The following is a 23,241-nucleotide window of genomic DNA, read 5'->3' as shown; positions in this document are numbered from 1 at the left end:
AAACTAACGCAGCGAAAATTTTGAAAAGTTCCCCCAGTTCTGAAAAAAATCGATAAATTCGACATGGGGTCGAGAATCAGAAACACAAACCACAGACTGTCTAGGGGACGCAACTCGACCTTTTTAACTAAAAAAAATTTACCATAATTTTTTTCCATTTTTTGGCTATAACTCTCTAAAAATGCTTTATAGTTATTTCCCTTACAAACCCGAGCAACGCCGGGCGATACTGCTAGTATAAAATAATAGGTTCCGTTAATAGAACTAGAAACCATATTCGTTGGAACTGACGCGAAATTCATTTATTGATATGTACATTAGTAAAATTTTAAAAATATAAATAAAAGTGAAGTGGCTGGATCTCTGTTTAGAGATGTGTATTTCAGTTGACCGATGAACTGAACTAATTGTTAAATTGGCATATGAATGGGCGAGTTTTCCATTGGCAATTGTACCCTTAACATATTTCTCTTGAAGAATCAACGCGGCACAGTGTAAATGACTGGCTCTTCAGTTGACTTCATTCCACCTGACAGGCTTTTAAGGCTTCTACCGACCAGAACTTAATATATGCGTCGATCACTTGCTCAAGATGCTTCAATGGGATCGAACCTGGTACCTCCTGATTTTGAAACTAACTTCTTAACTAGTCGGTTTTGTCTGCGTTTATGCACATTTTCCTCAAATTTATGGTTAGATTATAATATAAAAGGATAAATAGCTCAAACGGGAAAGCTGAAATAACTATTTCGTTTTAGTCCTTTGACATTTTGGATTAAAATCCTGGTGAGGTTGACTTTATTTTCATCTCTGGGTTTGATAAACATGTACTAAGGTCATTTTAATCAAATGTACCCCTTAACTACAAAAAGGTGGCTTTGTGCCAATTTGCTGTTGAATCAACATTTTAAAATGTATTACTAGATCTCAATATAATCGATATGACAGCTGTGTATATCTTTAGAACTGTAATCATTTGCCTTCACTTCACAAATTATCGCTTATAAGAGAGAAATCGTAGTGATAGCAATTTCAATTTCCCTTTTCTCTTCTAATGTTATTGAGATGGTCTAACACAAAAAGTATTAGATGTCAATACCGATATGAACAACTATGTAGATTCTTAGACACCTTTAATTTGCAAGGCAAGCCCGCTAAAATTAATGAGGCTGACAAACTTGCTTTCGCACAAATCACACTGTAATATAATGTTATGTAAACTAATGCTTTGACTCAAACAAAAATCGGCCAAAGTAAATGCGCACACCCGGTGATTAGGGTTAGGGTTTTTGTTACCTCCGTCCCAAAATCTGCATATTTGCTATGATAGCTAAAAATTAGTTGTTAAATATATTATCAATTTATGAATTTTATGTAAAGTTGAATGTCAACCTAGTCATTACTTACTGCATTAATGAAATTACACACAAAAATAAAGTGAGAGAAAGAAAGAATAGTTTGCATTTTTATCCCAATACAGCGAAAACCAAATGAATTTTTGAAAGAAATCTATCGGAACCAATCTGAGATCGATCACAAAATAATATGCCTCATATCAAATATTCTGAGAATATTAATACTCAGATAAGCAAACTGGACAAAATGCTTAGAGGCATTTCGTTCGTCTGTACGTTTTGAGCTCAAATTCCGCTGAGGTCGACTTTGCCTTTCATCCTTTCGAGGTCAATGAAATAAGTACCAGGAAACTGCTGGCCTTGTGCCAAAATTTGAAACCAATATTAATACTAAGAACTGAAGTATGAACTTCCTTTGGTTGTTTTCATTTTATTTTACAACTAGATTATTGAAGTTATTCATAACATGAATTGACTTTATTGTTCTTTTTTAAAGTTCAAATTTTGAATTTCGTGAACATTGTAAAAGTGGCAAACTAGAATTTTTTATTTTTTTTAATAGTTACATTCATAACTATTTTTTGAAAGGCTGTAAACACGTGGATGCACGCACACGTACATACATATAAGCATATCTCCTTACATACGTAAACATACGCATACACACACAATATACATTCATATATGTATGTATGTATATATTAAAAATGGGGAAGGCCGGTTTATAAGATTACCTTAGGTTTCCCGTCCATAAAGCTAAACCCTTTATGGACGGGAACCCTAAGGTAATCTCATAAACTGGCCTTCCTCATTTTTAGTATGCATTCTCTACATCTTAGAATGTAATTCTTCTTTCGGATTTATGTTTTCTACAACGATATATAACGGAAGAGGAGATTAATTTTCTGACGCGAGGGTCAAAGTATGGTACTGTAGTGGTACAGTTTAACAGTGAGATTGCAGCAAGGAAGATGGCGGCGAAGGCGGTGAAATCCGAGAAGGTAATAATTTTGCCTATGTATCTAAATAGAAGAATTACACGTGTAAGGGTCGAGGGAGTGCCCCCAAACGTTGAGGCCGAGTGGATTGTGGCGGCTGTGATCAGCGGCCACGAGGAGGAAGTGGACATTCTCCATGCCTCGGTTAAGACCGAGGGCTGGAGAGGCGTGACAGTGGAACTGAACGTGCAGGCAGAGAACGATGTACTGGTGGACCTGGCGGAAAGCATCAGATTGGGAGACGTGATCATGAGAGTGTGGGTGGAGGGCAGAGCTCCACGTTGTTACAAGTGTGGCCTGAGGGGTCACATAAGAGCCTACTGCCCTCCCCCAGTGAAAGAAATGGATTCCGGACCACAGAGAGAGAGGAGGAGACAGTAGAAGAGGAAGAGAATTCACAGGAATGGAAGGAAGCTGGGAAGAAGAGGAAGAGGAAGGGAAAATAACATAGAACACCAATCCACCCCAACACCACCCACACCCTCTGAGTCCCACCCTATCCCTGCAGACAGTGAACCCACCCGCTCCCCTCCAACAAGAAAACAGAAAAGAAAAGACACATAACCAAGACACAAAAAATGAACCCAGGCCAAACATTGTATGTATGACGGGAAAAGAAAAGATTAAAAAGAAAATGGAAGAATATCAATGGTGCGACAGAGGAAAGATCAGGTATGCAGTAATTGGAAAAGGACGAATGGACGAGTTTATGGAAATGTGTGAAAGGGAGGATTGGGAAGTAAGTGAAGTGAGAATGGTTGAAAAAATCATGAGGGATTTGGAAGAGACGTTTGAAAAAAGGATGGAGATGGAAGGATTTTGTATAGGAACGGAACAAGGAACATTTGTGTGGGATTAAAGGACAGGTAAGTGATGCTAGCGGATGGGGCCGTTGACACCACTTTCATATATCATCTTCATATTTCATTTTGCCCATATCTATGTAATTGTGATGTTCTATGTCCCCAGTGTTTGTAACGTCCCCTCTATGTAGCCCCTAGTGGGTAATAAAAAATCAGATATATAAGTTTTATCTTAATAATTACGATGCGTACTCTTCTCTCTCTCTCCCTCTCTTGTTCTTTATCCTTTCTGGTTTTCTCTCTCACCCTTCCCTATTCTTCTCCTCCTCTTCACTGTTCCCTCTCTCTCACTCCTCCTCGACTCTCTCGTCGTTGACACGTGACGAAAGTCAATCTACCTTACTACCCACAACATTCGTAAAGACTAAACGTGCTTATACTGTCTCCTTCATAAGCTTGTCTTCCTAAACGTTCATAATAATTCTTCTATCGTTTTGACTTAACAGCCCTCATCGTTTGTTTTTACTGTTTTGTTCTCACTGTCCTGTTCTTGTTACCACTTTCACCCTCCGCAAAAAAATCCTAAATTTTATTTAATTTGCTTTGCGGGAAAGACTGTTTCAACAAAGTCGCATCTTGTCCTTGCTTTTGAAACGTGGAGTAGTTGAAAGAGGGACAACTGAAGAAGGGGAATATTCTTTATGTTGTATGTCTCGTTTCTCTGTTCAAAATTAAGTTCGTTTCTATGTTTTCGTTTCCCATTGTGTTCAACGTTTTTTTGATGTCCTGTACCCTTATATGCATGTATATATACATATGTAGAGCAACTGTACGTAAAGGAGAACGGTGACAACTGTCTCCCTTTAAACGCTGCACGGTCGCCTTCAATAAAAAGCCAAAATAGATGGAATAAAAGAATACCAGTGCCAAGAAAAAATAAGGAGAAAAACACAACCGTGTAATGTATAAGAGGAAAGACTTTATTTAGGTGTTAACGTGAGTAGCAGAGCGTGTGTGTCTGTGTATGCAACAAGTGTGAGATAATACAATACAGAGCATAGAAAGAGTGTCCGCGTACGTGTGTGTGTGTTATAAGAGTGAGATAACAATACAGAGCATAGAGTGTCCAGACACAAATGGAGTTAATTACCAGTTCATAAGATACACAATAGTTCTGTAACAGAGAGGTTGAGGCAAAGTGAAGAGCCAGTTACTACGCGTGTAGAAGTTGTGGCTTCTATCCTATGCCGGGTTACTTGGTACAGAAGATCTCACAGGTAGACTGGAGCTGTTAACCTTGGTGAGTATTCACAAGCAGCATGAAGTTAAACCTGGAATGATGTTGGTGTACGTAGACATGTTGGTGATGTTGATAAGCTTGAGGCGATGGTGATGGAAAACGTCCTGAAATGCTGCGGTGGTGTTGGTGTCGTCACTGTCTGTCGCTCGAACTGGCTAACATCCGCTTTTGTATAGTATATCTCAGAGAGAGAGGATGTATTTCACCAAACGCTACACATATATATGTAGGTATGTACATATATGTATGTATATATTTATGATTTATATTATTATATGATTGAATGTCACGCATCTTTTTCCAAGTAAGTTTTATCTATATATATATATATGTGTGTGTATGTATGTATATATCTACATATGTGTGCACTCCAACTTTGTTTCTTCACTACTTGTAGAAAAATGGATGTTTTTTAATGAAAATTGTGGTGTCGGTGGAGAGGACGACAGATAGGGGAGGGCGGAAGTAGGGCTTGCAGGGTGCATGCGCGGCAGGACGCTGAAGCGGTGAGGGACGACGCACGTGTGGCATCGACGAAGTGGCAGTTGCAGCTCACACGAGGAAGGGACGAGACGTATCAAGAGAGATCTGATCTTCGCTGAGTTTTGGTAGACTAATCTTCGCCGAGGTAAGACCTAATTATATTTCCTTTCTCCTTTTCTGTTGTCCTCTTTCATCATTCACACCACAAGCTATTTCGGCATATAAACAAAAACAATTCTCACACGGTTTTATAAATAAAAATGAAGAGTACCCGTGTTTCGCATGAAATTATAACACCGTTTTGCGGCGACACATATGTAGTCGCTTGGCTGAAGAAAGTGAAGTTGGTGGCGAAGCTCCATGGTATAGGTGACCTGGCGAGCTTCATGCCGCTGTACTTGGATGGTCCGGCGTTGGCGTTGTATTTAGAGATGGAAGAGACAGACCAACTCAACGCCGAGAAAGTGGAAGTCCAGTTGATGGAGGACTTTGCGGAGGGAATGTTCGAGGCATACGCTCGCCTGGGTAGAACGAGATGGACTGGGCAACAGGTGGACGTGTTTGCCAATGAACTTAGAAGACTGGCTAAACTAGCGGGTTACGAGGGAGAGTCGCTGGACCAGACGGTTAGGTTGGTGTTCGTGACTGGCTTTCCCAACAACATGTCGGTCGAGCTACAGAAGCTTCCGAATGTGCATTCGATGCCGATGGCGGACATCATATCTCGGGCACGCGTACTAGTTTCATGCAGCAGGATGACGTCGGTAGCAGCGACTGCAACGTCGAAAAGTGGCCTAGCTAGGAGCAGCGGAGAGAGGCTAAAAAAAGAACATGTGCGACCGTTCAAAGGACAGTGTTTCCAGTGCCAAGGTCCACACATGGTGCATGACTGCGTGTCACCCAAGCCTAAGGTGATTTGCTACCGGTGTCGAGAGCCGGGGCATATAGCCAGCGAGTGTCTGCGGGGAAACGGACTGTGGAAGACTACTGCGCCGCTAGTCGTCCCTTCAGATCAGTAGAGGCGCGCTTATCATCGCTACCTGTGGTCGACATTCTGGTGGAGGGAAAGATGTCGTGAGCTCTTGTGGACACGGGCTGTACAGCAACCCTGATGACTACAGAGATGTGGAGTGGAGGAAGCAGTGTTAGGGCTGTCGACGGAAGAGAAGTACACTGTGAAGGGGTTACAGATGCGCAGATTGTAGTGCAGGGACTATAGCTGACATTGCGAGCAATTGTGGTTGGTCACTTGGTGGACGAGATTGACGTGGTGATGAGCATGGATGCAATCACCCGCTTGGGAGGTGTCACCGTTAACGAGGCTGGTGTAACGTTTGGGTTAGCGGGGAAACTGTGTAGGGCGAGACCATGCACCGGAAAAGGATGCTGCGCACACCATTGAAGACCAGGATTTTCGGGCTGTCTTTGATGGCAAGAGGTGGACAGTGGAGTGGCACTGGAAGGGAGAGCCCCCGATGTTAAAGAATAAAGTGGGCTGCTATCAGCATACTCTAAAAGGAGATGCCAGAAGTGAGTTCGAGGTGGAGGTGGAGCGGTGGATTAAGGAGGGCATATTGGGAAAAAGAAGAGAGCGGAGTCCTGCCACTGATGGCAGTGATACAGCCCACAAAGCATAAGGTCAGGCCAGTGCTTGACTTCCAAGAGCTGAATGACCACGTATCGTGTCATACAGGCGGCGAGGCCACGGATGTCTGTGGAGACACCTTGCGAGAGTGGAGGTAGATTGTTGATTTGAAGTTGGCATACCTACAGGTGCATGTGGCTGAGAAATTGTGGAAGTACCAGCTCGTCAGGTATAAGGGCCAGACATACTGTCTGACCAAGTTGGGATTTGGGCTGAATTCAGCGCCAAAGATTATGGCAACAATTCTCAAGGCCATCCTGGGGAAGGTGGACAGAGTAAAAAGAGCCACCAATTCGTACATCGATGACATTCTGGTGGATGAAACCGTGATACCAGCAACGGAGGTCATAGAGTTTTGGACTGATCGCCAAGCCACCAGAGGCAATGGAGGGAGGTGCTGCACTGGGCCTCAAGCTATGGAGAGACAAGGCCAGCGCATTGGTGTTCCGGCGAGGGAATGATGTCCCTGAACTGGGCGCTAGCATGAGTAGACGGGAACTGTTCTCTGTGTGTGGGAAGTTGGTGGGACATTACCCGATTGCAGGTTGGCTCCGAACAGCATGTAGCTTCATCAAGAGATGAGCTGAAGGAGTGAAGTGGAATGATAGAGTGGGGGAGAGGACGATCGACATGATGCAGGAAGTCTTGGTCAGAGTAGGAGCAGAGGACATGATGCAGGAAGTCTTGGTCAGAGTAGGAGCAGAGGACCCAGTGAGGGGCAGCTGGTATGTTCCCAAATCAAAGAGCGGGATCGTATGGTGTGACACCAGTAGCATCGCAATAGGGGTCGTCTTAGAAGTGGGAGGTGTCATGGTGGAAGATGCAGCTTGGTTCAGGAAGATGGATGACTGCAATCATATCAACATTGTGGAGTTGGATGCCATGTTGAAGGGGGTGAACCTAGCCTTGAAGTGGGGGTTGCACACCATAGAAATCAGGACTGATTCAGCCACTGTACTTGGTTGGATGACAGCAGTCATCACCGATGAGCGGAGGGTGTGGACCAAAGAGGCTGCAGAGATGCTGGTAAAGCGTCGATTGGGAATACTGCGTGAACTAACCACTGAGTTCAATCTGAAGCTGAGCATGATCTTTGTGCCTTCCAAGAAGAACAGGGCAGATGTCCTGACCAGGGTAAAGCGAGCCTGGTTGCAGGTGCCAGAGGATGCGAAGCAGGCTGTAGCTGCAGTATGCCGTCTGAGCGACTCGGAGTTGCGGAGACTGCACACCATGCATCACATGGGTGTGGACAGGACATTGTTCCTAGCCAGAAAAGTTGACTCCGACGTAACAAGACAGAGCGTGCAGAGAGTGGTTAGCAGTTGTGACAGGTGCCAGTCCATCGACCCTGCTCCGGTCGTACATGAAGCGGGAAGTATTCCAGTGGACCATGACTGGAAACGACTGGCGGTGGACATAACACACTACTGGCAGGGGACATACCTCTCAATGGTTGACTGCGGACCGGGGCAGTTGGCCATATGGAGGGAGATGAAGACGGGGACCGCAGAAGAAATTGTGAAAGTGTTGAATGAGATATTCCTGGAACGAGGCCCCGTGGATGAACTGCTTCTGGACAATGGCACTGCATTTCGCTCGGATGTGCTGAAAGAAATGCTTGATGAGTGGAAGGTCAACCGCTTCTTCAGGGCGGTATACCGGCCAAGTGGAAATGGGGTGGTGGAAAGGCATCATCATACCATCAAGGCCATGGCAGAGAGGGGTCACATTTCACCAATCGAGGCCATATTTTGGTACAATATGTTGCCCAGATCAGGACAGGCTGAGGAGTCGGTGCCACACAGGGCAATATTCAGGTACGAGTGGAGGCATCTGTGTATTACATCAATGCGACCCGGAGCAGAGGAAGAGCACGCCTTCATGCAGGTCAGGGAGGAAGTCTGGGTAAAACTCCCAAACGCACGGTGTACATCACAATGGGGAAAGGGGACAATAACCTCTGTAAATTCAAAGAATAACATCTCAGTCGATGGTATGCCACACCATGTTTTGGATATACGGAGGATTGTCCATGCCTCAGAGGATGAGACCAGCAGCAGTGGGCAAGATGAAAATAACACCAGTAGACAGGATGATGAGGCCAGCAGCAACATACCAGGAACCAGTCCTAGGGTCGCACTGCGACCACAGAGGGAACGGCACCCTCCTCCCTGGTTGGCTGATTATGAAACCAGTTAAGGTGCGAGTGAGAAAGCCGGTTCAGTGATCTGTAGATCAGGGGGGGCGTGTGGTGTCGGTGGAGAGGACGACAGATAGGGGAGGGCGGAAGTAGGGCTTTAAAAGCAATTATTTGTCAGTACTGGGTGCACACGCATGAGATTTTTTTTTTTTACAATAAATTCCAATATGATTGTAATCTACACCAAAGGTTCTGAATGGGGGCCATATGACTCCACCTACCTGAGCCATTTGGAGCTCGAGGGGTGGCATTTTGGAGCAAAGGGTACGGGGGGGCATTAAGAAAGTTGGAAGGTGCTATGGGGGCACTGGAAGATCCTCGTCTTTGGTAAGTTTAATTTTAAATTAATGAATAGTAGCCATATTTTCACATCTCTGCAACAGTTAATTTTTAAAAAAACCTATGCCTTTTTGTTTCAAATTTTCAAAAACTTAAAAAACACTTTTTCCACTTTGCCAGCACCAAGCAAATTCCTGGAAACCTCCAAACAAAAATAAAAACTAAAAACAGATGAATAGTAACAGAAATTAAAACAAAAAGCTCAATGTGAGTGTGTGTGCAAACATATAAAGAATGGTGGACAGAATTTTGGATCAAACTGGCTTTTGGAAGTGCCTGATAGGTATGTATTTGTGTATGTGTGTATATGTATAGGTATGTTTCTATGTATACGATTGTGTGTGTTGCCATTTTGAGTTCCTTTTTGCGATTGAACTTAAATTGACCCCTGGCTATTAAAGACCCAACCACACACACACACATTTGTTTGAGGCTTTGTACCCATTTGAACTGCAGCTATACACCAGAGAATGTGGTAAGTCTCATGTTCTGAAATTTAAATTTTGAATTTGTTTTAATTATAAAATTACACCCCAGCTAAAAACACATCTTTTGGCTTTGAAAAACAGAACCTTTTCTTTCTCTTTGAATATTTTTTGTCAAGTTAGAATTTCTCTGTTTTGGAAAGGATTTTCCAATTTCCTGTATCAAGCAATGGACAGAAGCATTTTTAAAAAATTGAATTCATAGAGCCGAACAAAATCAAAAATATTGATTTTTATCGTAATGATGTAAAGGAGTAAACATTTTTGCTTTCCTTAATACTAACAAGAGCATATTATGAAGGAGATTTGGGTGTTATTTCTAGCAAGAGGTACTTTCATGTAGAGAGTACCTCATTGGCTCATTTGTTGATATGTACAATTAAAAATGAAAATTAAAGGAAAAACAGACACACACCCACGTATATGTGTGTGTGTGAATGGGCAGAATTATGATGTAAGCACATGCTAAAACTCCTCATAACTTTTGTATTTTTACAATTTTTTTTATTCTGTCTTCTGCATAATGGAATTGATATGATTATGCAACAACAACAAAAAAATCTCCCACTCTCCCCCAATTTTTTTTTTTAATTCGTGGTTTTAAAATAGACAATCCAGATCTACCATTTGTTTCTCTTTATAATTTCCAAATAATACTTTTGTGGAAGAAAATCAATTGACGGTCTTCACACTTTTTCACATAATCCTGGACTTTATATGTGAAATGCCAGTGATATGCTGCATGTCCATCAGCAATATTAGCAAACAGACAGCCGTGCAGTGGTACAACATATAGTCCAAGTAGACAAAAGCCTACTATATATAATATATATACATAATATATATATCATATATATAAATATTATATATGTGTGTGTGTATATATCTATTATATAAAATTCATTCTGTCTGTCAGTGTGTGTGTCTTCTAGGACCTCAGGCATCCTCCATCCGATTGTGCTCAAATACTGACTTGAAATAATTACAAAAATTGATTCCAGGTGAGAATGCAAATGATAAAGCCATGGGAACGTGCATTTGTATGCGCAAGTACATCAGCTGTTGCGATTGATACTACACGTACGCGAGAAAATTGCATGTGCAGTTTGTGCAAAAAAAGCTGGTTGGCTGGAAATAATGCTACCAAATGCAGTATATTTAAGAGACAAAAAAAGTAAGAAGCAAAAGAGATATTTTCTTCAAACTTGGCATGAAGGACTATTTGGGTTCTCAAGAAGTTTTTTTTTTTTGCCTTAACTTCATTTAACAAAACCAAAAATTTTATTGAAATAAAGGCTTAATTATTTTTTAATGAAAAGAAAACACTGATTGCTTTTTATTCAGCACCATCCATTGTTTTGCTCGTATATATATATATATATACAAAATGAGAAAATGGAGAAACATACCTAAATCAATCATCAACCATCAGATAATACCCAATCAATACTTTATTAAACCATTACACAACAGCAATGACATTATACATAATATGTTACAAATATAACTAGACATAGAAAATACCTCATTTTATATATATATATATTTCTTAATTTGTGTAGTAGGTCTACACTTTGTTTCAAACCTAGGATTTGTTGCTTCTAATTTAGAAATTCGTTGTAAACAATGGTAAAATTTTCAGTGATGCTACCACAGATCTCCCTAATGAGGTTTCAAAAAACCAAAAGAAAAGACTGAAGACATACAGTCATATGTTACATTACCAATATTCAAATTCAGTTGTTCGACAACCTGATTCCTCAACATGAAGAGCCTGCAATACAAATGGCTAAGAGGGCTAGTAGCCTAAAAATCATACTCTAGTAGAGGATATCTTGCATCCATTTACTTTTTTTTTTTCTCTCTCTCTTTCATCACCACAAAACCTATCCAATCAAGCTATTGTTGTGCCTCAATGGATGGTTGTGTCCAGTACAATCTTTTAACAATAAACTTATGAATCAAAAACAACTACTCTCTTTTCTATTCTTCTCATTGTTATTGTAGCACATATTGTTAACAAGTTATCAACTTTATATTAATTTACTTTCTTTTTTGTACATTATAATTTATACTACTTAAAATTTGTTTAACATTTACATCACAAATACCTTTTGTTTTAAGTACCCTGAAAGTGAAAGTGATTTGCTGACCACTAATAGAATAAGTTCTACAAGATGAAACAGTGGGATACAAGGCTCAGAGGTATTTTGCCTAATGTTTCAGTAATACTTGCATATCTTGTATCTTTTAGTTGTTTCCATTGTTGGACTATAGCTATGCTGGGACAATGTCTTGAAGGGTTTAGTCAAATAAATCAACTCCAGTACTTAATTTTAAGTCTCATACTTTTTTTTGTTGAGTCACTAAGTTACAGAGACATAAACCAACCAACAGATTGTCAAGTAGTAATGGGGACAAATACAAAGATACATATACTCACACACAAGGAGCTTCCAAATAGTTCCCATCTACCAAATTCACTAACGAGGCATTGGTCAGTCTAGGGCTATAGAAGATACTTGGTTGCAAAGCAAGCTTCTTAACCACAGTCATGCCTGTACTATGTTCATCTCTAGATTGATATCTTGGAAAACTTGATCAACATTTGAGCTGGTGTTTATAGTGTGTTGGTAAGTAAATTTTTACCAATTAGCCAGATATTTTTTAAATATTTTTAAGGCTGTAGGAGGATGCCAATATGAGAGTAGTAATATGAGGCTTATTTATAGAGGGTCAGTTATTGATCAGGGCTCATCTATGTTCTATTTTACAAATTCCTTTGTATAGAAAATTGAATGGTCCCATCTCGGTTTATATTGCTTAGATGTTGGCTAGTCAATCTATGTCTAATACTTAACACTTCAGTGTTATTATTTCAATGAATACTCAAATTGCTGCTAATACTTACTTGCTTGAAGAAACTGGGGTCATTCCCGAGACATCATCATGCATAGAGCTAACCAAGTCCACCAATGCTCTCCATTGCTGGCAGTCCTGTGCCAGCAACTCTGCATCCTCCAAGCTGATGCTGAGCCTTTGAAGATCTTCCACAATCATGTCCAGCCATCTGGCATGACGCCTCCTCCAGCCTACAGCTGCTGCATGAATTGAGAGTAAAGCCTTGGTAGGATGATCTAGTGGGAGACAGAGGACTGTTTGTACCAGTGCATCTGATGGATAGCTATGAGGTAGGAGGCTCTGGGCAGATGCATGTGTGCACACAGTTCTTTGTTGCTATTATTTCAGTCCATATGCATAGGATCACCATCTCATCCTATAGCGAATTTATGACCTCATTTCAACCTGTAGACTTTTAGTAATTTTATGCATTAATTACACACTTATTACAGTAATTGCAAATTTTTAAAAATTAAAAATAATAACCCAAAAGTACTTATTAGTAAGAGTATTTTTATACATTTATTTATACAAAAGATATAATACAATATCAGAGATGTGTAGCAAATCATCTTATTTGAATATTACTTTTGCGTAAATGTTTCTTTTTCATATGCTTAAGTTTCTTCAAATTCTTTATCTGCAACAAAATAAAACAAAATACTTTAATAATGAACAACTGAAGGCAAACTAGTTGCTTTATGACAAAGCATGATCTTCAAACTTTGGGCCTCACAGAGACAATGATTAGTGACCAAGACCTTTGGCAATATGCTGTGCTTGAGAAGACCCGCCAAGCCAAGTGAAATCGTAGTCGTGGCTGATGCTGGTGTCATGTAATTGGTGCCAGTGGCACGTAAAAACGCACCTTTTGAGTGTTGGTCCTCATGAAGGCAAAGTGGCTGATACCAGACACTTTGTGGCATGTGAAAAGCTCCTTTCAAGTGTTAGGCCTAACAGAGGCAATGGACTAAGACCTTTGGCATTATGTTGTGCTTGAGAAGAAGACCCATCACAGTCGTGACAGATACTGGTGTCGCACAAATAGCACCCATGCCAATGGCACGTAAAAGAAGTAATAATTTCTTTACATCTTTACACTTTTCCTTACTGGTTAGCAAGTCTTTAATTTAAAAATTCTAATTGTTGGTACACTTCTTCACAGCGCAATAGCTTTCTTAATTCTTTTAAGCACTATGAGTTATTTCCCCTTGCAACCCCGTACGCCTGAAAGGCATTTTGTACCAAAGCAAACTTTTAAGATATTTGTTTTAATAAACATCCTTTGTGGAGCAATACTTCTAAAATGCTGGAATTTTATTAAAATTTTTGAATAATTGCCAGTAATAATATAGAACTAGCTGGACCCATGAAAAATTCACGAAAAACATCAAAATGTAAGCATCTGTAAACAGTGTACTGGTGCCATGAGAAATATTTGTATATTATGACCATCTGTCTTTACGTTCCGAGTTCAAATTCTGCCGAGATCGACTTTGCCTTTCGGAGTCGATAAATTAAGTATCAGTTGTGTACTGGGGTCAATCTAATCAACTGGCCCCCTCCCCACAAAAAATTCAGGCCTAGAACAAAAAGTTAGAGTATACTCTGAATGACGAACAAGCTGTAGCAGCCAGCTTTAAGGTTGTTTCTGAGAGATTGGATTTCCAGCTGGAAAGAGGTACCAGTCATCTTGAATTAACACCTGCCACTGGTTCTATCTCCTTTACCACAAAGATTATGATATAGGGAAATGTACAACCCCAGTGCTACTAAAAAGCTTCCTTGTATAGGTATCTACTGTAACATGGATCATGGATCTTAGAACTCAGAAGTGATTGTTGTTGTTTCAGCCATTGAAATTTCATGTGCTTCCCAACTTATGAAAGTAGTGACTTGAAATATGAACTGAGTTAAACCAGGTCTGTCTGTCCATCTTATATCAGCATGAAAAAGTAAGCACAAAATTGACAATGATGTGATAATACCCCACATGTGTACTCATAAAAACAGTACTGTTTGTCTAACGTTTTATTTTTCCATGCTAGTATGGCTTGGGAGGTGGGTATTTTGGAGACAAAATTTAAAACTGGATGCGTTTCCTGTTGCTAATCTTTACTTTTTTTCAAGCAAGGGATTTTTTGTCTTTTTCCAGAGGTCTTTGAAAGTGCAGAGCAATCAGTCGTAATGTCAACAACCATCAGTGATGAAATGGAATATCAAATTCATGCAGTTCTATAGATGGAAGCACTCCGTCGGTTACGACGATGAGGGTTCTGGTTGATCCGAATCAACAGAACAGCCAGCTCGTGAAATTAACGTGTAAGTGGCTGAGCACTCCACAGACACGTGCACCCTTAACGTAGTTCTCGGGGATATTCAGCATGACACAGAGAGTGACAAGGCCGGCCCCTTGAAATACAGGTACAACAGAAACAGGAAGTAAGAGTGAGAGAAAGTTGTGGTGAAAGAGTACAGCAGGGATCACCACCATCCCCTGCTGGAGCCTCGTGGAGCTTTTAGGTGTTTTCGCTCAATAAACTCACAATGCCCGGTCTTGGTATCGAAACCGCGATCCTATGACCGCGAGTCCGCTGCCCTAACCACTGGGCCATTGCGCATCCATATGCAGTTCTATATTTTAGAGATGAAGAATTATGTACAATATTTACACTGGATGAATACATGTCCTCACCTTGCTTGTTGTAGAGGTTCGGCATGTCATTCAATGCCCTTGTGGATATAATCAGTACATTAGCAGGTAAGTCAACATTGTATGTAAAGAATTCCACACACTTCACAGAATTGATCAATGATACCCCCATTGGATCCAACCAGATGGTGAGTCTAGATGTGATAAGTCTATTCACCAAAGTCCCAACTGATGAAGCACTATCAGTGATTCAAGAAAAACCAGTGACACCTCTGTAAAAGAATGCACTAAAATACCAATAGGAAACTTGATGGAAATGTTGACCTTCTGTGTAGAAACTACCTACTTCAGAATAGACACAGATATATATCAACAGGAAGTGGGTTTAGCTCTGGGTTCACCATTATCACCAATAATAGCCAATATATATATATGGAATACTTTGAGAATTTGGGTTTAGGATCAACACCACTAAAGCCAACCCTATGGTTTCAATATGTTGATGACACCTTTATACTCTGGCCCCACCAGGAAGATGTCTAAGTACTGCTAGATCATGTGAACTCAATAAAGCCACCCATACAGTTCACAATGGAAAAGGAAAAAGACAATCAGCTAGCATTCATGGATGTATTAATAACATGCACTGAGTATGGGTTCAGGACATCCATATACCGCAAGACAACCTTCACTGGACGATACCTCAACTTCAATTCCCACCATCCATACAGTATAAAGAGAGGGATTGCTCAGTGCCTAAAACATTGAGCAAAGATCCTCATACACACAATGAAGAAATGATCAAACTAAGTAACAATCTATTAAGCAACAACTACCCAAAACACATACTATCCACTCCATTTAGGAAGAGGAGAGAGGATAAAACCTATAAACTGACCACAGTCTGTCTACCCTATGTGACAGGCCTCTCAGAAAAGATACAATAGAAATGTGGTCCATATGACATCAGGACAGTGTTCAAGAGTAATACAACACTTTGCAAATATCTCCTCCGAGTAAAACCACCAATAGAAGACAATATGACCTAAGACTGCATACACTCCAGCCCATGCAGTTGTGGTAAATTATACAAAGGCGAAACATGCTGTCCCCTCAAAATAAGGGTAGATGAATGTCGCAAAGCTGTGACACAAGGAGATATTGATAAATTGGGTATAGTTGATCATGTATGGAAAAATGGAGACCTGTGGGATGAAGTTAAAATTATAGACAGAGAACACCCCCTCAAAATAAAGGTAGAGGAACATCATAAAGCTGTTATACGAGGGGATATTGAAAAATTGGGTATAGCTGATCATGTATGGAAAAATGGAGACCATCTCCACCTGTGGGATGAAGTTAAAATAATAAACAGAGAACACCACTGGAAAATATGAAAACTTAAAGAAGCAGCACATATGCTAGGACACAATAACCTCCTAAGTAGACCTAGCGCAGATATGAGTAGAATATGGAAACCAATATTAAGGAAAGATACAAAACTAATAGGTTTCTAGCCACAAAATTCACTCTAATTGCCCACGGGCATATAGTGTAGTGGTTAAGAGCACGGGCTACTAAACCCAAGATTCTGGGTTCAATCCCAATCAAGTACTTGAATAAATAATAATAACATCAGCAAAAAATATCTTAGGAATTAGAACAGAGTACCCCATTAGTCAAAGAAAGAGTTAGGTTCAAAATTCCACCAGGATACCTAATGAAGGCTGGAGAGTACTCTCAGCTAAAACGTTGTAGTAACAACAAACATGGTGAGGACACCTATACGTCTAATGTAAATATTGTACAAATTCATGCACATTTGCAAACATACATACATATATGACAGGCTTCCTGCAGTTTCTGTCTATCAAATTCATTCACAAGGTATCAGCTAGCCTGAGGGGTTGTAGAAGTAAACACTTACCCAACATGGTACACAATGGGATTGAACCTGACACCACATAGTTGCAAATATACCCGTGTGTGTATGCGTATCTGCGTGCATGTGTGTGAATGTTTATTTACATACATGCAAGTATATATAAAATAAAATTTCAAGGAACTGGTGCTTACTGGTTGAACAATTTCTGCTTTTCTTTCATTTTCAATTTTTCTCAGTTTCTTCTGTTTTGCTATAATTTTCCTATCCTGAAATTAAAAATATTTGAAGGGAAGCCACTGGTAAACAAACTACAGATTTCTTTGAAAAAACAATTAAGTGATTGAATTTTTTTTTTAATGGAAAATAACTGTCAACAATTCTATAGATGTATAAAATTATTAATTGATAGCCAATGTGTGTTAGAGTCACTGGAATATTGAACACCATATGCTGGTTTAGTCTCACTGTCTAACTGAAAACGAAGCTACTCATAATTGTGATGCTGAAAAGGGTAGTAATCTGCATAATCAGTATCAGCATTTTAATGCATTTTCCAATGATAGCATGGAATGGATGAGTATGAATGGCAACTCACTACTTGTCTCAGTTTTCTAAGATGCCCAACAGCTTAAGTTCTGAGTTCAACTCTTCTAATATTTTGCTCTAGCAAGTGCATCTTCCACTGATGTCACATATGGTATGAGCATCTGAAGCAAATATTGTCCATATCAATGTTAACTACCTCTACACTAAATTCTTCACTGATTTAGCTACAATGCCTTTGTACATGACTTGAACAACTACTTTATTATCCACCTTCACTTTCATGTCCCTTTCTTTTCCCTACCATAGAAGGAAATATACCAGTGTTATTGCAGAGAATTCTCCCCAAAGAATTTTTAACCTATAAAGTTTATTTGTATATTAAGCATAAATTATAATGCTTAATATTACAAGATTTGCTTCTGTTTTAAATGCCAACTACCGTTTGAATTCCATATATAAACAAATAGCTTTTTTTTTGCGTTTGCAAAAAATGTAATAAAGTGAAAAAAATCAACAAAACAAGTGAGTAAATTATGTTTAGAAGTATTACATAGTGCAAAAACAATAATCCCTATCTAATAGAATTAAGTTTTCAAATTGTGTTAGACTGTGGTCATCCTGGGGTACCACCTTGAAATTATTTTGTCAATAATATCATCTCCCAACACAATTCTTCGCACATGGTCAGATGTATGATGCATCATCAAGAAAAGAAAATATAGAAATATTAACTGAGATAAATGGAAAGGGTCCATTTGCTGACAGTTGTGTCTGCAAAAAATTTTTAGTGTTGTGAGACATTCATTAATCTCTTTTAATTGCTCGGAAAGGGACACTAGAAACACTTAAGACGCCTATAAGCAAATATAATGAAACAATATAACAAAACTGAACTCTTCATATTGGTAAATGTAATTCAGTAATTCCCACCAGAGCATCTATTTTCAAATTCACTCAAGTGAAGATTCATGAACATTTTCCCTTGACAGTCTCATCTCTTTTCCAGTTTTCATTATCATCTTTTTTAAATGTATTTTGGATTATTTTACTGATTACAGAATAAACTATAACAGAGTCTTTGTTCAATTCATGAGCATATTGTCAATTTACTCTATAATTTATGTATCATATCTATATGTATATATAATATCAATATGTGTAACATATACCAGCAGAAACTGCCGTCTGAGCAGTTTTCTGCTAGTGTGGTTAACGCAGGGATGATCGGTTCAAATTCTGACAGGTTAATATCCAGAAGGAAACCACGGACAGGAAGGGAATTACTAAGGTTTTGAAATCAAAAAATACTGGACCAACTACAAACTTTGGTAGTTGAAACTCAGCTAGCTTAGAGGAACTAGTACAGTTATAGAACAAGAATACAATACACCAGCAAATTAGTGTTTGAAGTATGTTAGTAAGTAATGATTTGCCTAAATATGTGGTCACTATATACTAGTCATTGTGTAATCTAACAATCATAGTGAGTTACGAAATGTACTTATGTTGTTTATGAGTGAACATAGACACTGTTTTTGAGCAGTTGAAAGTGACTGTCATGTCCCACTACAGAATGTTTACAAGAAGAGAATATTTTCAAACCATTCCTCCACATGTTAGCATTCAGTAACCTTACAATATATGTTAACATTAAAGATTGAATTTTTACAGATGAACTTCACACAACTCTGTTCAAGTTTACTCATACCTTTTTGATTAAATTGGTAATGGATGAGAGATCAGTAGTAGCAACATTTTCGATATGAAAATGTAACTTAAAGCAGGATATTTAAACAATATACATTAAGTTACAGGATCTAATTGGTTTCTTGAAAGATTGCAAGTGAAAAATTTATCAAACCAATATGGGAATACACCCTTAAACCATTAAATAACTGAAATCATGATCTCATTATTCTGTAAAAAGTAATGCTTATTTATTCACATTGTTTTGAATTAATCATGCATTATCTTGTAGTTATGAGATTTTGATGATGTGATTGTTTATCTTTAAAATGACATTGTAGGATAGGTGTGAGAGACTGGATCTGGTCAGTCTGAACATAAAAAAGGTAAACTATTTTGGTCATGGGTTAATGTCACTAATTGTTAATGATTACAGTATTTCTTTTTCATATTATCACTTCAAATATAGGAAATCCTTATTTACTTATCAAAAAATATATTTACCCTAAGTTCTGCTGCCTTTTGTTCTTTAAGTTCTTTCTCAAAATCCTTTACAGCCTTCATTTCCAGTCTTTCCTGAGTTTTCTTGGCCCATGTTGAACTCATACATTTATCTTTTTTTAAAGCTGAAAACCTGTTACAAATTAATAAGGTAAAAAAACTATAAACAGAATTATCTTAATGAAATCAAAAGATGAAAAAAATTTGTTAGAATTTCTTTCGTAAGAACTTGCAGTAATGAGGAATTTATTGAAACAACTTGATGTTCTAATAACAAGAACCAAAACTCCACCAAAGGTATATACTTCTTTAGATATCTCTAGCGTTCATGATTTGAACAAGTTAGAAATCAAAAATCTGCTTCCAAATTACATAAAACCATTACTTGACAGACTCAGCTTTACCTGTTGCTTAGTTCCAGATCAGCCCTGATTAAGCAGGTCTATGAATCTATGACTAAAGACATTCTCTTGTGACCATCTTATTTATTTCCAAACATAGTACATTTATGACTACTTTGTCTAATCTATCTGTTTTTTTGCTAAAGTAATGTGTAATTTAAGGAAGATATTAGGGGTTATTTCAAACAAATCAAATGTCAATAAAGTTAACACCGCCCCCATGATATATCTTTTATTTTTACATAACTTAAAAAAGCAAGATTAAATCATTTTTCAGGAATTTATCTTCTTTCTTATCAGGCTATCATGACTTTCCTAATACATGGTCTCCTAGAAAAATTTTGCCAAGCAGAACAAACTCCCCATTCCAGGTTACCAACTGAGACCATTGAGAAAATTGTCCCATCACCTTCCTTTAAGTAAAGGTAAAGTTACCTTCTTGAGTCATGCCGACTCACAAGGGCTGGTTTCCCTGTTTCAAGGCATATAAATTCCGCTCCTGGACAGGATTACTCATATTCGCCAGCTGAGTGGACTGGAGAAACATGAAATGAAGTGTTTTGTTCAAGAACACAATGCATTGCCCAGTTCAGGAATTGAAACCACAATCTTACAATCATGAGTCCAACACTCTAAGCACTAAGCCATGTGCCTCCACTAATCTTCCTTTCATAGAGGAGGGCAGGTATTTTTTAATCTGCCTGGTAGCTTTGCAAAAGAGATTGTATGGTAGATGAGATTGAAAAATATGAAGACAGACTTCTTTGGACAAGCCCTTATTGACTTTTTCATGTTTCACTTGAAAAGCAAATAAGGTTAGACAGGGAGGCGTTGTCTCCCACGAAATTTTTTGAAAGATGGAGATGAAAGTGGTGAGTATGATCTGAGTAAATGGTTCTGAACATGTACCTGTAGACTGAGGATGGAAAACTGAGAGAAAGCACTTGCCTTTATTATTATTATTATTATAGGAAAGAACCATCGAATGTTTACAAGCCAATACAAACTGAAAATCACTAAAACAACTAACAAGATTTCGTTATTACTATGCTGGATCACATACTATTATTTTTGTTTATTGTATATTCTGGCAATCGTTTTTGATCTCAAATTTGTCAATGTCTCGTTTTAAACTTGAAGAAAAAAAGCCTTGCATATTTGTTCTTACTTGTTTCATGTGTCTATGTAAAATCCGCAAATTTCCAAGCAGAAAACAGAATCGAACAATTAAGATTTTTTTTTAAATGAGTAATTTTGTTCACTAGAAGCTTTATATCTAGCGCTTCCGATCAAATCAATGCACTTGGTCCCAAAAGCCGCGAGGCCCTTGGACAACTGTTCAGTGTGTCTATGCCTTAAAATGGTACAGCACTTAAATTGTCAGATAATATAATTAAAAGAAAACAGAGCCTGATAAAACTACGAAGACGAAAATCAGTTTTATTGAAGAATTAATGTTTCAACGCGGTCGCTCGATTTGCCAGGAATAGCAAATTACACCCTATCGACTTAGAAAAGAAGATTTCATTAGATATAGCCCTACGTATGAAAAAGATTGGGTGGTCATGGTTAGAAATGATCTGGGAGATAAACCAGTTAATAAAACTTGGCGAATAGCAATTATCAGTATTGTTCTTATATTACAATCACTTTCTTGATACGTAAAACGAAAGATTACCATTAATTATATTCCCTATAATATTATAAAGATAAACTTTATGACTAGAAAATAATATAAACCACATAAAAAAATCAATATTTAAGAGAATTCCAGTAAACACGTGTTTGTAACGTGTTGACAAAAACACCAACATAATATTACCTAGAACGAGTATTCTTCCAGAATTTACCAGATTTTCTTTTTCCTGACGGATTATTCTGATACAATTTTTTAACAGATTGCGTCTTCTTCCGAATATATTCAGTGTATTCGTTATCCGACATGCCGACACTAGTCGCGACATCTGATTTGGACGCCATAGCGGCTGATTGCACGGTGCGCTCCCTTGTGGAATTAAACAACAAGAGCTGGGGAAAGGGTAGATAATTACTTCTGAAAGCATACTTTTTCAGTATCAGAGTGAAATGCAAAACACAAAATTTCTACCTACAGAAAAATTGCTAGAAAATAGCGTTCCGAATATGTCTTATGTATCTTCATTCCCGAATGTACTGTACAGAACGTTACACTGCACTGTCACGTCATGAGAATTTTAATCACTCTTTGAGTGCAACTTGTGTGTCACAATGTACTTGCTTCGGCAGTACATATACTAAAAAATTTGGGAGATCTCATTGTTAGACAAACTGTTTCTCCAGCCTAACAATGAGATCTGCTACCACTTTGAGAGATATTCTGAAAACATGTGATTGTTTTTGCTTGCAATCAACAAAGTTGCAAATGCTATAAGTGTATATGGTGGATCCAGAGTCCACACATCTACTCTTAGCTACAACTTTCTATCAGTAAGTGTTGGCTACAAAAATATATACCCCCTCGTCCCCACTCCCACAAACAAAAATCTAAGAGTTCTTTTGCAGGCTGAGGAATGTTGATCATTAGTTACCTAGACATAAGTGCAAGCTGACAGAATCGTTAGCTTTGCCGGACAAAATGCTTAGTGGCATTTCGTCCATCTTTACATTCCAGAGTTCAATTGCTGCCAAGATCGACTTTACCTTTCATCCTTTCAGAGTTAAAAAGAAAAGTACCAGTTGAACACTGAAGTTGATGTAATCGACTAACCCCATCCCACAAAATTCCAGGCTTTGTGCCTGTAGTAGAAAGGATTGTTATCATTATTTAAGGCACTGAGCTAGCAGAATTGTTTGTATGTTGGACAAAAGGTTTAGCTGCATTTCTTCCAGCTCTTTACATTCTGAGTTCAAATTCTGCTGTGGTTGACCTTTACCTTCCATCCTTAAGTAGTTGATAAAATAAGGATCAGTTGGGACTGGGGTTGATGTACTCAACTCACCGCTCCTTCTAAGTTATTGGCCCCATGCCAAAATTATTATTATTTACGTATTATAGTAAGGCAGTGAGCTGGTACAATTGTT

The 23,241-nt window shown here is 38.7% G+C and overlaps 1 protein-coding gene and 1 long non-coding RNA gene across 2 annotated transcripts; one reads left to right on the top strand and one right to left on the bottom strand.

Annotated features, from left to right (window-relative positions):
• Positions 1-2,103: 2,103 nt before the first annotated feature.
• On the top strand, positions 2,104-14,355 carry LOC118764376. Its single transcript, XR_005000210.1, has 3 exons — positions 2,104-2,172; positions 3,373-3,380; positions 14,345-14,355. It is a non-coding gene; the product is annotated as an uncharacterized LOC118764376 (long non-coding RNA).
• On the bottom strand, positions 13,003-22,253 carry LOC115219196 (coiled-coil domain-containing protein 86). Its single transcript, XM_029789318.2, has 4 exons — positions 22,004-22,253; positions 19,784-19,913; positions 17,239-17,313; positions 13,003-13,149 (listed from the first exon to the last, which is right to left on the bottom strand). Exons 1-4 carry the CDS (start codon positions 22,159-22,161, stop codon positions 13,078-13,080), a joined length of 435 nt encoding a protein of 144 aa, XP_029645178.2. The 5' UTR covers positions 22,162-22,253; the 3' UTR covers positions 13,003-13,077.
• Between the last annotated feature and the right edge of the window lie 988 nt (positions 22,254-23,241).

This window comes from Octopus sinensis, linkage group LG1 (assembly GCF_006345805.1).
Source record: "Octopus sinensis linkage group LG1, ASM634580v1, whole genome shotgun sequence".
In the NCBI taxonomy this organism is placed as follows: domain Eukaryota; kingdom Metazoa; phylum Mollusca; class Cephalopoda; order Octopoda; family Octopodidae; genus Octopus; species Octopus sinensis.
The sequence above is the reverse complement of the archived record's forward strand: the minus strand, read 5'-3'. Positions and strand labels throughout refer to the sequence as shown.

Coding starts and splice junctions, on each gene's coding strand:
- LOC115219196 (XM_029789318.2), bottom strand. CDS start 22,161: ATGGCGTCCAAATCAGATGTCGCGACTAGTGTCGGCATGTCGGATAAC. Junction 19,914..22,003: donor TGGAAGAATACTCGTTCTAG/GTAATATTATGT, acceptor AATTTGTAACAG/GTTTTCAGCTTTAAAAAAAG. Junction 13,150..17,238: donor AAGCAGAAATTGTTCAACCA/GTAAGCACCAGT, acceptor ATTTTGTTGCAG/ATAAAGAATTTGAAGAAACT.